This window comes from Emys orbicularis, chromosome 4 (genome assembly GCF_028017835.1).
Source record: "Emys orbicularis isolate rEmyOrb1 chromosome 4, rEmyOrb1.hap1, whole genome shotgun sequence".
Classification (NCBI taxonomy): domain Eukaryota; kingdom Metazoa; phylum Chordata; order Testudines; family Emydidae; genus Emys; species Emys orbicularis.
Window position 1 is genome coordinate 7,344,542 of NC_088686.1, and position 13,472 is coordinate 7,358,013.

A 13,472-nucleotide genomic window follows, 5' to 3' on the forward strand; every position below is an offset into this window, starting at 1 on the left:
GCTATACAAAGGGAGAACCAGGACATGCTACAGATGGGTATAATCCGCCCCTCTACCAGTGCATGGGCATCTCCAGTGGTTCTAGTTCCCAAACCAGATGGGGAAATACGCTTTTGCGTGGACTACCGTAAGCTAAATGCTGTAACTCGTCCTGACAACTATCCAATGCCACGCACAGATGAGCTATTGGAGAAATTGGGACATGCCCAATTCATCTCTACTTTAGACTTAACCAAGGGGTACTGGCAAGTACCACTAGATGAACCCGCTAAGGAAAGGTCCGCCTTCGTCACCCAGGCAGGGGTGTATGAATTCAATGTACTCCCTTTCGGGTTGCGAAATGCACCCGCCACCTTCCAAAGACTTGTAGATGGTCTCTTAGCGGGATTGGGGGAATCTGCCGTTGCCTATCTCGATGATGTGGCCATTTTTTCTGATTCATGGACAGAACACCTGGAGCACCTGAAAAAAGTCTTCGAGCGCATCCGGCAGGCAGGACTAACTGTTAAGGCTAAAAAGTGTCAAATAGGCCAAAACAGAGTGACATACCTGGGGCACCAGGTGGGTCAAGGAACTATAAATCCCCTACAGGCCAAAGTGGATGCTATCCAAAAGTGGCCGGTTCCAAAGTCAAAGAAACAGGTCCAATCCTTCTTAGGCTTGGCCGGATATTATAGGCGATTTGTACCAGACTACAGCCAAATCGCCGCCCCGCTGACAGACCTAACCAGAAAGAAACAGCCAAATGCAGTTCAGTGGACTGATAAGTGTCAAAAGGCCTTTAACCAGCTTAAGGCAACACTCATGTCTGACCCTGTGCTAAGGGCCCCAGACTTTGACAAACCGTTCCTAGTAACCACAGATCCGTCCGAGCGAGGCGTGGGAGCAGTTTTAATGCAGGAAGGACCGGATCAAGAATTCCATCCTGTCGTGTTTCTCAGCAAGAAACTGTCTGAGAGGGAAAGCCACTGGTCAATCAGCAAAAAGGAATGCTACGCCATTGTGTACGCGCTGAAAAAGCTACGCCCATATGTTTGGGGACGGCGGTTCCAACTACAAACAGACCATGCTGCGCTACAGTGGCTTCATACCGCCAAGGGAAATAACAAAAAACTTCTTCGGTGGAGTTTAGCTCTCCAAGATTTTGATTTTGAAATACAACACATTTCGGGAGCTTCTAACAAAGTGGCTGATGCACTCTCCCGGGAAAGTTTCCCAGAGTTAACTGGTTAACAATTGTTCTTGAAATAAAACATAGTTAGTTTTTATATAATCAGTAGTATGTCTAAAGGTACATGTGTTTTATTAACTCTGTTTTCTCCTAGAGCTCCAGGAAGAAATCACAGCCAGTGTGGAACCGGACGTCCAACACTATCTGTGATTTGGGGGGCGTGTCATAACTATAAAGGGAAGGGTGACAGCTCTCCTGTGTACAGTGCTATGGAATCCCTCCTAGCCAGAGACTCCAAATCCTTTTACCTGTAAAGGGTTAAGAAGCTCGGGTAACCTGGCTGACACCTGACCCCAAGGACCAATAAGGGGACAAGATACTTTCAAATCTTGGGGGGGGAAAGGCTTTTGTGTGTGTCCTTTGTTTAAGGGGTTGTTCGCTCTTGGGACTGAGAGGGACCAGACATCAATCCAGGTTCTCCCCATCTTTCTAAACAAGTCTCTCTTATTTCAAAATTGTAAGTAAAAGCCAGGCAAGGCGTCTTAGATTTACTTTGTTTTCTCAACTTGTAAATGTACCTTTTACCAGAGTGTTTATTTTTGTTTGCTGTACTTTGAACCTAAGACAGAAGAGGGGGGTCCTCTGAGCTCTTTAAGTTTGATTACCCTGTAAAGTTATTTTCCATACTGATTTTGCAGAGATGATTTTTACCTTTTTCTTTAATTAAAAGCCTTCTTTTTAAGAACCTGATTGATTTCTCCTTGTTTTAAGATCCAAAGGGGATTTGGATCTGTATTCACCAGGAGTTGGTGAAAGGAAGGAGGGGGGAAGGGTCAATTTCTCCTTGTTTAAGATCCAAGGAGTTTGGATCTGTATTCACCAGGGAATTGGTGAAAGGTTTCTCAAGGCTTCCCAGGGAGGGAATTCTTAAGATGGTGGCAGCGGACCAGAGCTAAGCTGGTAGATAAGCTTAGAAGTCTTCATGCAGGCCCCTACATTTGTACCCTAAAGTTCAAAGTAGGGATACAGCCTTGACAGGGGGTCATTCAGGGATCTGGAGCAAAAAATCTGTTTGGGGATGGGTCCTGCTTTGAGCAGGGGGTTGGACTAGATGACCTCCTGAGGTCCCTTCCAACCCTGGTATTCTATGAAATCATCTTTTAAGGGAGAAAGCTCTGAATGTCAAACAACATTTGCAGCGGTTCCCCAATGATGCAATGGCAAAGGATTGTTTACAGTACTTCCATATTCCACATTCCTTAAAGGGCGTTCACCAGTTTTTCTCATTTTGTTCATTAGTGGGGAGGTGAATTCCCCAATCTCTTGAAAGAGGGAGGGACCATCACAGCCTCTCCCTGGCCATGATGCCTCAAGGGGCCACCTTGCTGCAGTGGAGATGCTGAGAGGTCCTGTTTAAACCAGAGAACATGGGAAATCAGAGTGAGGGCAGCCCATTTGGCAATGACTCTTTCGGTTCCTCCTACAGCCCCCTAGTGACCATAGAGCAGCAGTTAGTGCTAGCACCACGCGCAGAGAGGCAGCTCTTTGTTGGGGAAGGAGATGTCACTGCCTCTGCAGTTGAAGGTGGCTCTTTTCTCTCTTCCAGCTGGGCACTCACTGATTCCTGTCCCTCCATTAATACAGTATTTTGGGGGTGCCCTCCATTCCCCCAGAACTTATCTGATCTCACATCTCCTAGGTTTAGTAAGTAGAGAAGTAAAGGCTTATGGAAGCAAACAACGGAATTGTCAGTTTTGTATTCTACAGCCTAAAGGACAGTGTTCATTTGCCGAACAAGACGACTTCCAATTTATCTTCACTCTGACAAACCGCAGACTTCATTCAGTGCAGTCACACAGCTAACCAAGAGTGGATACAACCAGTGTGGTGCCGGTTCATTTCACAAGCCAAATCTTCGCTCCACTTCATCGGCAATCATTTTTGCAATGGCAAGGGAGGAGGTAGCGGCAGGAGATGGGGCATTTCTGACATGAAGAACTCGGCTTCCAATATCGCCAGTGCCTCCATCAAATACAAAGTCATCTACCAAATTTCCATCCTGGTCCAAGGCCTGCGCTCTTACTCCAGATGGACCCCTGCAAAAACAAAGGAAGACTTGGTAATGAGGGGCCAATATTATCTAATAAACCACACCAAGTTGTGAGAAATGCTAAACAAAATACTGTCAATTCCCATTAGGGCATTTAAAAGTGAACCAGGACCTAGGAATTAACAACGATCAGTTACAAAACATGTAGGTTTCTAACATGGTGTTACTTCTGAATCCCCTTGAGGTGAGATGGGGAACGCTAGAAATTGTACTAGCAGGTCACAGAAACAAGGAAGCAGACCAGCGCTAGTCTATTTCAGTCTAAACCTGAGAGAGATGTGGTCTAAAAATACAACTACACTAGATCTAATCCAAGCTCTGACACTTACTCACCCCCTGAGGTCTGGGCAAGTCATTTAGCATAAACACCACCAAAATACTTCTGCCACAAATATCCATATTTTCTCCGATTTTCTCTTGTCAATAAGGGAGACAGATATTAGCTCACAGCCACGATTATACTTACCCTACATACATACTGTTGTATAGAGATTTTATTACTAAAGAATATTTGGACCATTTGGGGCACCGTGCCCTTCCTATGGAAAGCCGTAAGTCAGATGTGACATGGAAAAAATATTCTGCAGCTGTGCAATTTGTGTAGGCTGTAGTCATAGACAGCTATTCCATGCTGACATCCCAGCAGTGAAATATGACTATGAGGCTCAGTTATTGTATTTCTCTCTTAGTGGAGCTTCCTGTAGGGCAGTTTGCAAGCAGTGCCGAATGCAGCAGCATACCTGTTTACTGGATTGATCACATCTATCATCGGTATTTGTATGGCCTCCTTTACCACTGTATCCAATGTCTTACAATCTTTTCATGTGTTCACCCTCACAGCACTCTGTGAGATGGGGATAATAGGAGCTTCTTTATTTTACAGAGGGGGAACTGAGGCATGGAAAAACTAAGGGCTTGTCAACACAAAGAAGTTTACTGGTATAATTATATTGCTATAACTCTCTGTGAGTGCACTGTTATTCCAGAACAAAAGTGCCTTTTCCCTGTTTGGTTTAGGTCACTAAATGGGAAAAGGGCACCCTTAGTCCATAATAAGTGTCTACACTGGGTGTCATTCTGATATGAATACAGCAGTATAATTGTACAAGGATGGTTATGCCAGTAAGTTTCCCCATGTTGACAAGCCCAAAGCGACTTGCTCTAGGTCACACAGGCCAAGCAGGGAATTGAACCGGGTCTCCCAAGTCCCAGGCTAGCATCCTAATCATTCCACCACCCTTAGGCTTGCCCTGCAGTTTGTGCACTGGATGCTTATGTGACAGAATGACTGTAAGCCAGCCATGTTCGTTTAAAAACTCTTTGAGCAGGGAGAAGGCTACATGCAAGGCTTCCATCTTGAGTTTACCCCGATGATTCTCTGCATGCCAGTAATATTAGCCATATAAGGATTCTTCACTCAAGCCTCAGGGCTTGTCTACACATGACAGTTAATCTGGAATAAGGTAGGGTGTGAGGGCACGTCTTCACTACCCCGGATCGGAGGGTAGCGATCTATCAGGGATCGATTTTATCGCGTCTAGACGCGATAAATCGATCCCCGATCACTCTGCCGTCGACTACGGAACCCCACCGCAGCGAGAGGCGGAAGTGGAGTCGGCGGGGGAGCGGCAGCGGTCGACTCGCCGCCATCCTCACAGCCAGGTAAATCGACCTAAAATACGCAACTTCAGCTACGCTATTCACCTAGCTGAAGTTGCATATCTTAGGTCGACCTCCCCCCCCTCCCCCTCCCCCCGTAGTGTAGACCTAGCCTGAATTTAAAGAAGACTAGCTATTCCTGATTAACTCCATGTGTGGACGCTCATACTCCTGAAGAAGAGTGTCTTATTCCAAATTAGCTTAATCCACTGTTATAATCAGCAAAGCTATTCCAGAATAATTTGCTTTAGACAGCGCTTAGACTGGGAGTGGACCAAGCTTTTCTGTAGCAGCCCTTAACGTGGCATACCAACAGGCCGAATCCAGCAGGGTGGGATGTCACATACAGGAACAGATTGAAATTTAAATTCGAGTGGTTTGCATATGGCCTTTCTAGACTTCTACAAGCATTAATCTTGTATTGATGCTAATTTTAGAAATGATGATGACAAGGATTGCAAGATGATTAGGAATGTCAATTCTTTAAGACATTTCAAAGCACTGGGGATATCTGCATATTTGTGGTTCACACAATTTATCCCAGTGATGCAGACATCTGAGCAGTGTATAACATTTAAAAGGTCTCAAAAGCAGTAATGCAAACAGCACTTTGGCAGCGAGTGGTTTAATATAGAATCACAGAGTTTAAGGCCAGAAGGGACCCCAGATTATCTCCTCTGACCTCCTGTAGAGCACAGGCCACCAGCACCCCCCAGCACCCGCAAAAAGCGGTTACTCACTTTCTTGTAACTGTTGTTCTTCGAGATGTGTTGTTCATGTCCATTCCAATCGCGCCACGTGCACGAAACTTTTCCCCTTAGCAGTTCCCGTCAGGTTGGCTGGGAAGCCCCCTGGAGTGGTGCCTTCGTGGCGCTCAATATATGACCCTGCCGACCCGCCACCCCCTCAGTGCCTTCTTGCCGGCTACTCCGACAGAGGGGTAGGAGGGTGGGTATTGGAATGGACGTGAACAACAATTCTGCAATCCTGGCTAATAGCCATTGATGGACCTATCCTCCATGAATGTATCTAGTTCTTTTTTGAACCCTGTTAGTGTCTTGGCCTTCACAACCACCTCTGGCAAGAAGTTCCACAGGTTGACTGTGTTGTGTGAAGAAATTTTTCCTTTTGTTTGTTTTAAACCTGCTGCCTATTAATTTTATTTGGTGACCCCTTGTGTTATGAGAAGGAGTAAATAACACTTCCTTATTTACTTTCTCCATACCAGGAATGATTTTATAGACCTCTATCATATCTCCCCTTAGTTGTGTCTTATCCAAGCTGAAAAGTTCCAGTCTTATTAATCTCTCCTTATATGGAAGCTGTTCCATACCCCTAATCATTTTTGTTGCCCTTTTCTGTACCTTTTCCAATGCCAATATACCTTTTTTGAGATGGGGCGACCAGATCTGCACATAGTATTCAAGATGTGTGCGTACAGAGGCAATATGATATTTTCTGTCTTATTATCTATCCCTTTCCTAATGGTCCCCAACATTCTGTTCGCTTTTTTGACTGCCGCTGCACATTGAGTGGATGCTTCCAGAGAAGTATCCACAATGACTCCAAGATCTCTTTCTTGAGTGGTAACAGCTAATTTACACCCCATCAATTTATATGGATAGTTGGGATTATGTTTTCCAATGTGCATTACTTTGCATTTAACAACACTGAATTTCATCTGCCATTTTGTTGCCCAGGCACCCAGTCTCTTCTGTCTCTACTGGAAATGCTTCACCTAATACACACTAGGCTTACATTTCCCTTTTTCACAGCCACATCAGTACTGGGGGTTCATTGTCATTGTGTGATCGACCGACACACCCAGGTCTCTCTCCTACTCTGTTGCTTCCGACCAACGAGCCCCCAGCTTGTAGCAGAAATCCTTATTATTAGACCCCAAGTACATGACCTTCCACTTTGTACTCTTGAATTTTATCCCATTTCTGTCACTCCAGTCTTCAAGGTCACCCAGATCTTCCTGTGAAATGTTCCGATCCTCCTCGGTATTGATGGTGCCTCCCAATTTAGTATTATCAGCAAATCTCATTAGCGCACTCTTACGTTGTGTGTCAAGGTCATTAATACAAATATTGAATAAGACTTGTCCCAAAACTGATCCCTAAGAAACTTCAATTGTAACCTCCCTCCAGTCTGATCTTTTGCCTTTCATCACAACCCGTTGCCTTCTCTCCTTTAGTCAATTCCCCTTACAACGCTTGTTCTGATCCACATCTTCCCTCATTTAACTAATAATTTACCATGTAGCACTGTGTCAAATGCTTTACTGAAGTCCATGTATATTAGATCTACTGCATTTCCCTTATCTAAAAAAATCAATTATTTTCTCAAAGAAGGAAATCTGGTTAGTCTGGCACAATCTACCTTTGGTAAATCCATGTTGCATTGCACCTCCTTTACCATTTACCTCTGTGAATTTAATTATTCTTTTCTTCACAATTTGTCCTAAAATCCTGCCTACTATTGAGGTCAGAGTAACAGGTTTAAAAGCCTGGATCATTTTTCCCCCTTTAAAAAATATAGGTATGACATTAGCTATTCTCTAGTCATACAGCACTCCCCCTGGATAGATAGATTTATTAAAAATCCTTGCTAGCAAACTAGCAATCTCATGTGCCAGTTATTTCAGTATGCTGAGGTAGAACTTACCCAGTCCCCCCAGTGCATTAAGATCTAAGTTTTTCTTCCATCTGAGATGTGGTCATTTCCACTTGTAGACACTCATTCCCGTCAGCCACACTTACCTTCATGCACATGTTCTATATCATCATGGTAATTGAAAACCAAGGCAAAGTATTCATTTAATTTTTGGGCTGTACACCTGCACCTAGATTATCTTTAATCTCATTCCCATTCACGCTGAATAGTGGCCCAACCTCATCCTTTCTTATTCTCTCTTTATTTATATAAATAAAAACCCTCTTATTTATTTTAATTTCCTTGGCAAGAGCGAATTCAGATTGACTTTTAGCAATTCTCACATTATTCCTACATTTTCTAATTAACCCCTTTTTCCATTCGCTATAGGCTCTCTGCTTACTCCTAATAACCTTTCTGAGGTGGTTATTCATCCAGCTGGGTCTGGAGCTTTTTCCTACAAGTTTCTTCCTCTTGGGATGCAAATTTCAGATAGTTTTGGTATAGCTGATCTGAAGAAGTTCCAAGCCTCCTCTGTATTTAAGTCCTTGAGCTCTTCAAGCCAGCTGACTTTAACAAATTCCTTTAATTTCCCAAAGTTTGAAATTAAAAATAATAGTTGATGACCTGGTTTTGATGATCCAATTTCCAAAATACACTGGAGTACAGTAGAAGGAGTTCTTGAAAGGTCCTCAAACTCAAAAACCTTCTTGTGGCAAAAAGTAGTTACTACATCTTTCCGATTGCAAATCAGTCTAGGAATTGCTCTTGTATTGGACTAACTTCTGTTGGTGAGAAAGACAAGCTTTCGAGCTTACACAGCTTGTCCCTCTCACCAACAGAAGTTGGTCCAATACAAGATAGTACAGCATGAACCTTCTCTCTCTAATATCCTGGATCCTATGGCTACAACAACCTACATATAGGAATTGCTCTGCCTGCCTACCATTTCAATACAAACACTAATGGTTTGGTTCTCTCTTTTGGAGTTCTCTAAGGATATGTCTACACTGCAGTTAAACACCCGCAACTAACCCGTGTCAGTTGACTTGGGCTTGTAGGGCTTGGGGCTACAGGGCCTGTTTAACTGCAGTATAGCTGTTTGGGTTTGGGCTGGAGCCTGGCCTGTGGGACCCGCCCCCCTTGCAGGGTCCCAGAACCCTGACTCCAGCCAGAGCATCTGCATTGCAATTAAACAGCCCTGTAACCGGAGCCCAAGTCAGCTGACACCGGCCAGCCACAGCAGGAGTTCTCACAACAAATTTTTTGGTGACCTCAGAGTGAAGATGACGGTGTGGGTGGTGAGCCTGGAACCAGAGCCTGCTATCGCGTGGATGGAACCCGAAGCCCTGTGGCTAAAGACTGCCCACCCGCCCTCGGGAAAGTGGGGCATTCACCAGCTGCCTGCAACTCCAGCGTTTGTCTCTCCATAGGGGGGCAGGGCCGAATCCCCACTGGTGGACCTGGGAGAGGGGCCACTGCTTCCTTCCCCCTCCTCCCCCCCCCCCATATCAGCCCAGGAGGATGTGGCCGCAAAAAAAGCCCCTGGTGGCCGCATTTGAGAAACACTGCACTGGGGTATGTCTACACTGCAGTGTAAACCCAGGCGTAGGAGAACTCAAGTTAAAAGACCGTGGGTTTGTTAACCTAGGGCTTGAGGCTACACTCATTTGTAACCCCCAGGAATTACTGAAACTTAGGGCTCTGGCATCTACATTGCATTATGCTGGCCCGAGCCCAACCATCTATGTCCCAGACTTCCTAGCGCCCTCCCAAAACGTGGCTGCTCTCGCCCTTTGTTCGTGGTGCAGTGTGGGAAAATTCGACTGTCCAAAGGACAAAGAAAGTTGGCCCATGGGACTGTAGAATACTTTTGGCAGACTTCGAGAGCTCAAGTCCAGCGGGGCTGCGTCTACACTGGAAAGCATTAGGGCTTGAATGCTTGACTCAGGCTTGGACCCTGCACCTCTGTGGGGTCCTGGGTCCGAGCCCTGGGTTAGCATGATTTGTGTGTAGACGGGAGGGGGCTAGGCTTGAGACGGAGTTTGAATCCTAGCCTTACGTTGCAGTGTAGCGTACCCTAACATTCTTCTCCTGGCTACCAGAAAATCAGAAGATTGTTACTGGTTTTGTGTCAGAAACAAGAACCACTATAGCTGCTTTACTAGGTGGAAACAAGCATAAGCCACAAAGAGGAGAGTTCCTCTTCCATCTTGCACCTCAGGGTTCTTCCTCTAGGATCCTCTGACCCCCTGAAATTTTCCAACCATCCCCCATTTTCATCTTCCCACAAAAGCCCCACATTACCGCACCATTCTCCCCCATACGGAGGGCAGGCTGTTGTTCCCAGACCCCCATCCATGTTGCTCCCAACAGAACAGGTTGTTAAAAACCAGAGCAGCGATCCCCAACAGGGTCTTTGCTGTGCAGTGTCCGCAGCACTCCCACTACTTGGGATCGTAGACTCTACCAACTGAAAAGACCTATCAGGTTTTCTAGTCCATCTCTGGCCCGTTGCTGTGTACGGCTTGCTTCCCAGTGTCCCAAGTAATGGGGCATGTGCCACTTCCCCTAGAGAAATTATCTCTTGGCCATCCTAACAGACGGCCCGGTGAGGAAGGTTAACCTGATATTTAACCTCAATTCTCCCCACTCACTTTCACCTCATTACTCCTAGTCAGACCTTATGACAGAGTACAGAGGCCCTGCCAGATTTCCAAGCACACTCTGTTCATACCTCACGCAGGTGCTCTGGGAGAGCAAGACTGAGGACTTGAGGCTCCATCAGGTTCTTGAAGGAAAGCAGGAAACTTCAGAACTGCTTGCTAGGCAGAAGGGGAGGACGCTTGGGGAAGGCCGGGTCCCACAGCCAGTGGAGCATGGCTGGGGTGATTACCCAGGCAGAGGATTTTCTGTTTTGTTTCTGGTTATATCAGAGTATATTGTTTAGCTTTTCTCCTTATAAGAAAAAACATGGTCCGGAAAAAAGAAAACTCTGTCACACATATAACTTTTGGACAGAGTGCTATGGCAGCTATCTATTCCACCAGTTTGGAGAGCTCACTTTTATTGTGCTAGATTTCTTTCCTTTCCTTCTTGATTTTTACACTCTCCAAATATTGAGAAGCATAAGTCCCCGTCAGCCAAATTGGGCATATTTTAGCTACTTTAATTTTCCTCCTATATCAGTCTCTCCAGCTTCCTAATCATTTCTGTTGCTACTCTCTAAAGTCCTCCAAACTTGTCCATCTTTCTCACAATGAAGGACAATGAACTGAACAGGATTTTGTAGATGGGATCAGACTGGTCATACAGAGGGACTATTATCTCCTCCTGTGATATGAAGCTTTTGAGTATGCAGGCCAAATGGCATTGGCCTTTTCCACGTCTCTATCACATTGCAAACACTTGTCTATAGCCCCTGTCAACCGTAGTTCTCTTCCAACTTTACTACCTCCCAGATTTCTCCCCCTCATTAAGTATCAGTGTCGAATTTGCTCCCTCCCCAGGATATATTAGCAGTTTTCCAAGCGAAATCTCAGTTGGGACGGGAGGGAACTAATGTCAGATTTATTAATCTGTACAATAAGGTTTAACGAACAGCTAGATACTAAACAGTGTTTTTACCTGAGTATATCACTGATGGTAACTTCAGGGATGAACTTTTGAAGTTGCTTCACCTGTGCACTAAGGAAACATGCTCTGTAGATTTCACTCATTCCGTAAGAGATGTTTCTGAACACCAGTTTCCATAAACCACTAGAGTGAGACACAACAACATTTGTAGGTAACAGAATGGCCTCCTGCATACAAAGTGCAGACATGCACCTCTGATAACGTACCATATCAAAACATTACAATCTACACTCAGTATCAAATGTGGATTGTGCAATCAGCTTCCCATCCCCATCCAATGACCTTCTCGGATTGGCTAGGAGAATTACCACATGGCTCCTTCTGCTTCTAAGGACGTCACCCTTTCCTCCAGTGTAGGACTCCTTCCCTACACGAGTCAGTCTGGTTTGTAGAGCTCTGTGATGGGCTTTACAGACCCCACTCCAAGGTCCCAGGAGTGGTGGAACAGTATTGGGCCAAGAAGGCCCCGCCCCTCAGCAGCTGCCAGGCATGCTCCCGATGGAGGATCTGCTTAAAAGAGAGCTCTGGAAGTCCAGCAGGGGGGAAGGTGGAGGAGAGACTGGCTGCAAGAAGGCAGGCAGGCTGCAGCTGCTGAGGCAAAGAGGTCTACAAGGGAAGGACCGTGACTGTGAGTAAGGCTCAGCCAGGAACCCCCTTCCCCTGACTAAGTGAGGGGACAACTGAACTCTGAGGGTGAGCTAGGAAGCATCCCCTCCCCCAGCTGATGCCCTGAACTACTGAGACTGTAAGAAGGCGGCTGGGGCCACATCCCAACCTGAAGGGAAACAGGGAAGGTAGGAAATAGTTCAGGGGAGGCTGATCTGGAGTGGCTGCCAGATAGGACTGAGCCACTCCTCGCCTCTCCCCCTTTGGGTCCTGAGCCAGGACACAGTGGAGGAGGGCCCGGGTCCCCCTATCCTTCCCTCTTCCCCCAGCCCCCTGAGAGTTCTTGGAGGACTCTGTGAGGGTGACGAACTGTGGCTTGGCTGCCAGGCCCCTGGACTGCCCGGAAACTGTCTCCAGGCTTGGAGAAACTGTTTGGCTGAGGCCTGATCACAAGGGAAGCTGGCCCCTGAGTGAAACCTGCTACAAGCTCATGTAAGTTTTAGAAATGAAGCTCTTTCTGCGGATGTTAGGAGGGACTAGCATCCAGGGATAACTTCGGGATTCTTCTTTGGGAGAGCAGGACAAAGGATTGAAAACCCTACACACATTTAAAGGAGGAGACAGAAACCACTCCAGAGGCATCATCCACAACCATTAGGAAAAGAGCAATGAGCTTCTGAGGAGGGGAAGGCGTCTCTCCTCTGCCTGGTTGTGGGTGCAAGAGAGAATTATTAACCATTCCCCGCAGCTAAAATCTCTCTGGTCACCTATACAGGCATGTTGCAAACTGTATCCTTCAAGAAAGGAAAATTAGTCATGTTCGGTCCTTCTGCTGAGCAACCTCAGAGATAATGGGTCCCTTCCTCTGGAGATAATAGGAATTGAAAGCTGTAATAGGCTCTTTTTCTTGCCATATACTTCAGTGAAAACATAATCAGGTACTGTTTGGGTGTGTGGAATGGAAAACAAGTGCCTCGTGTCACTCAACACTGACCTCCTCTACACAATCAGAGACAGTCTCATTTATTCCTCCTCCAAAGGAGACAAATGAGATGCAGGGCACTCATGGTGGAGGTGTGACAAAAGTGGGGAGCTTCTGACAGAGAAGTGGTGGATCCCTTCATTCAGCAACAAACAAACAAACACCCATTGAAATGAAGATATTACCTGTATACAACTGCATCTATAAAGTCTCCGGCACTGAAGTCATAGAGTTTATAACCCTCTCGCTTAAAGGCTAGCACTGCATTAGGACCAAGCCAAACACTGCCGTCCATCCTCGGTGTGAAATGAACTCCCAGAAAGGGAAACCGAGGATCAGGAACCTGCAGCAGAAAACGAGAACTGTAACCCCATTCAAAACAGATTTAGAGACAACAATGTAATTGTTTGATCCAATAACATTCTCAGGAATGTGAAAGTCAGTCACTTTCCAGGAGACACAGAGAAAACATTTATGATTTACTGTGGACTTAGAAGTTAGTCAAAAGATAATAATAGAAGAGAAAAAAATGTTTATTACAGCCTTTCAAGATTATCCTCACACGGGCCAAATAATTACTATCCTCACACTGGGCAAGTAATCACTCTGGTGGGTAACAATAACTATCATTTGTTATTTTGTCTTCAGCT

The 13,472-nt window shown here is 45.7% G+C and overlaps 1 protein-coding gene across 1 annotated transcript in view; it reads right to left on the reverse strand.

The window, feature by feature from the left end:
* Window positions 1–2,920: 2,920 nt before the first annotated feature.
* The window catches only part of L2HGDH (L-2-hydroxyglutarate dehydrogenase), a 31,863-nt gene continuing 21,311 nt past the window's right edge, over window positions 2,921–13,472 (reverse strand). The window contains exons 8-10 of the mRNA XM_065403217.1: window positions 13,008–13,165; window positions 11,226–11,357; window positions 2,921–3,267 (exon numbers count right to left, since the gene is read on the reverse strand). Of these exons, the coding sequence (XP_065259289.1) occupies window positions 3,072–3,267; window positions 11,226–11,357; window positions 13,008–13,165 (486 nt within the window). The 3' untranslated portion in view covers window positions 2,921–3,071. The remainder of the gene's footprint in view (window positions 3,268–11,225; window positions 11,358–13,007; window positions 13,166–13,472) is intronic.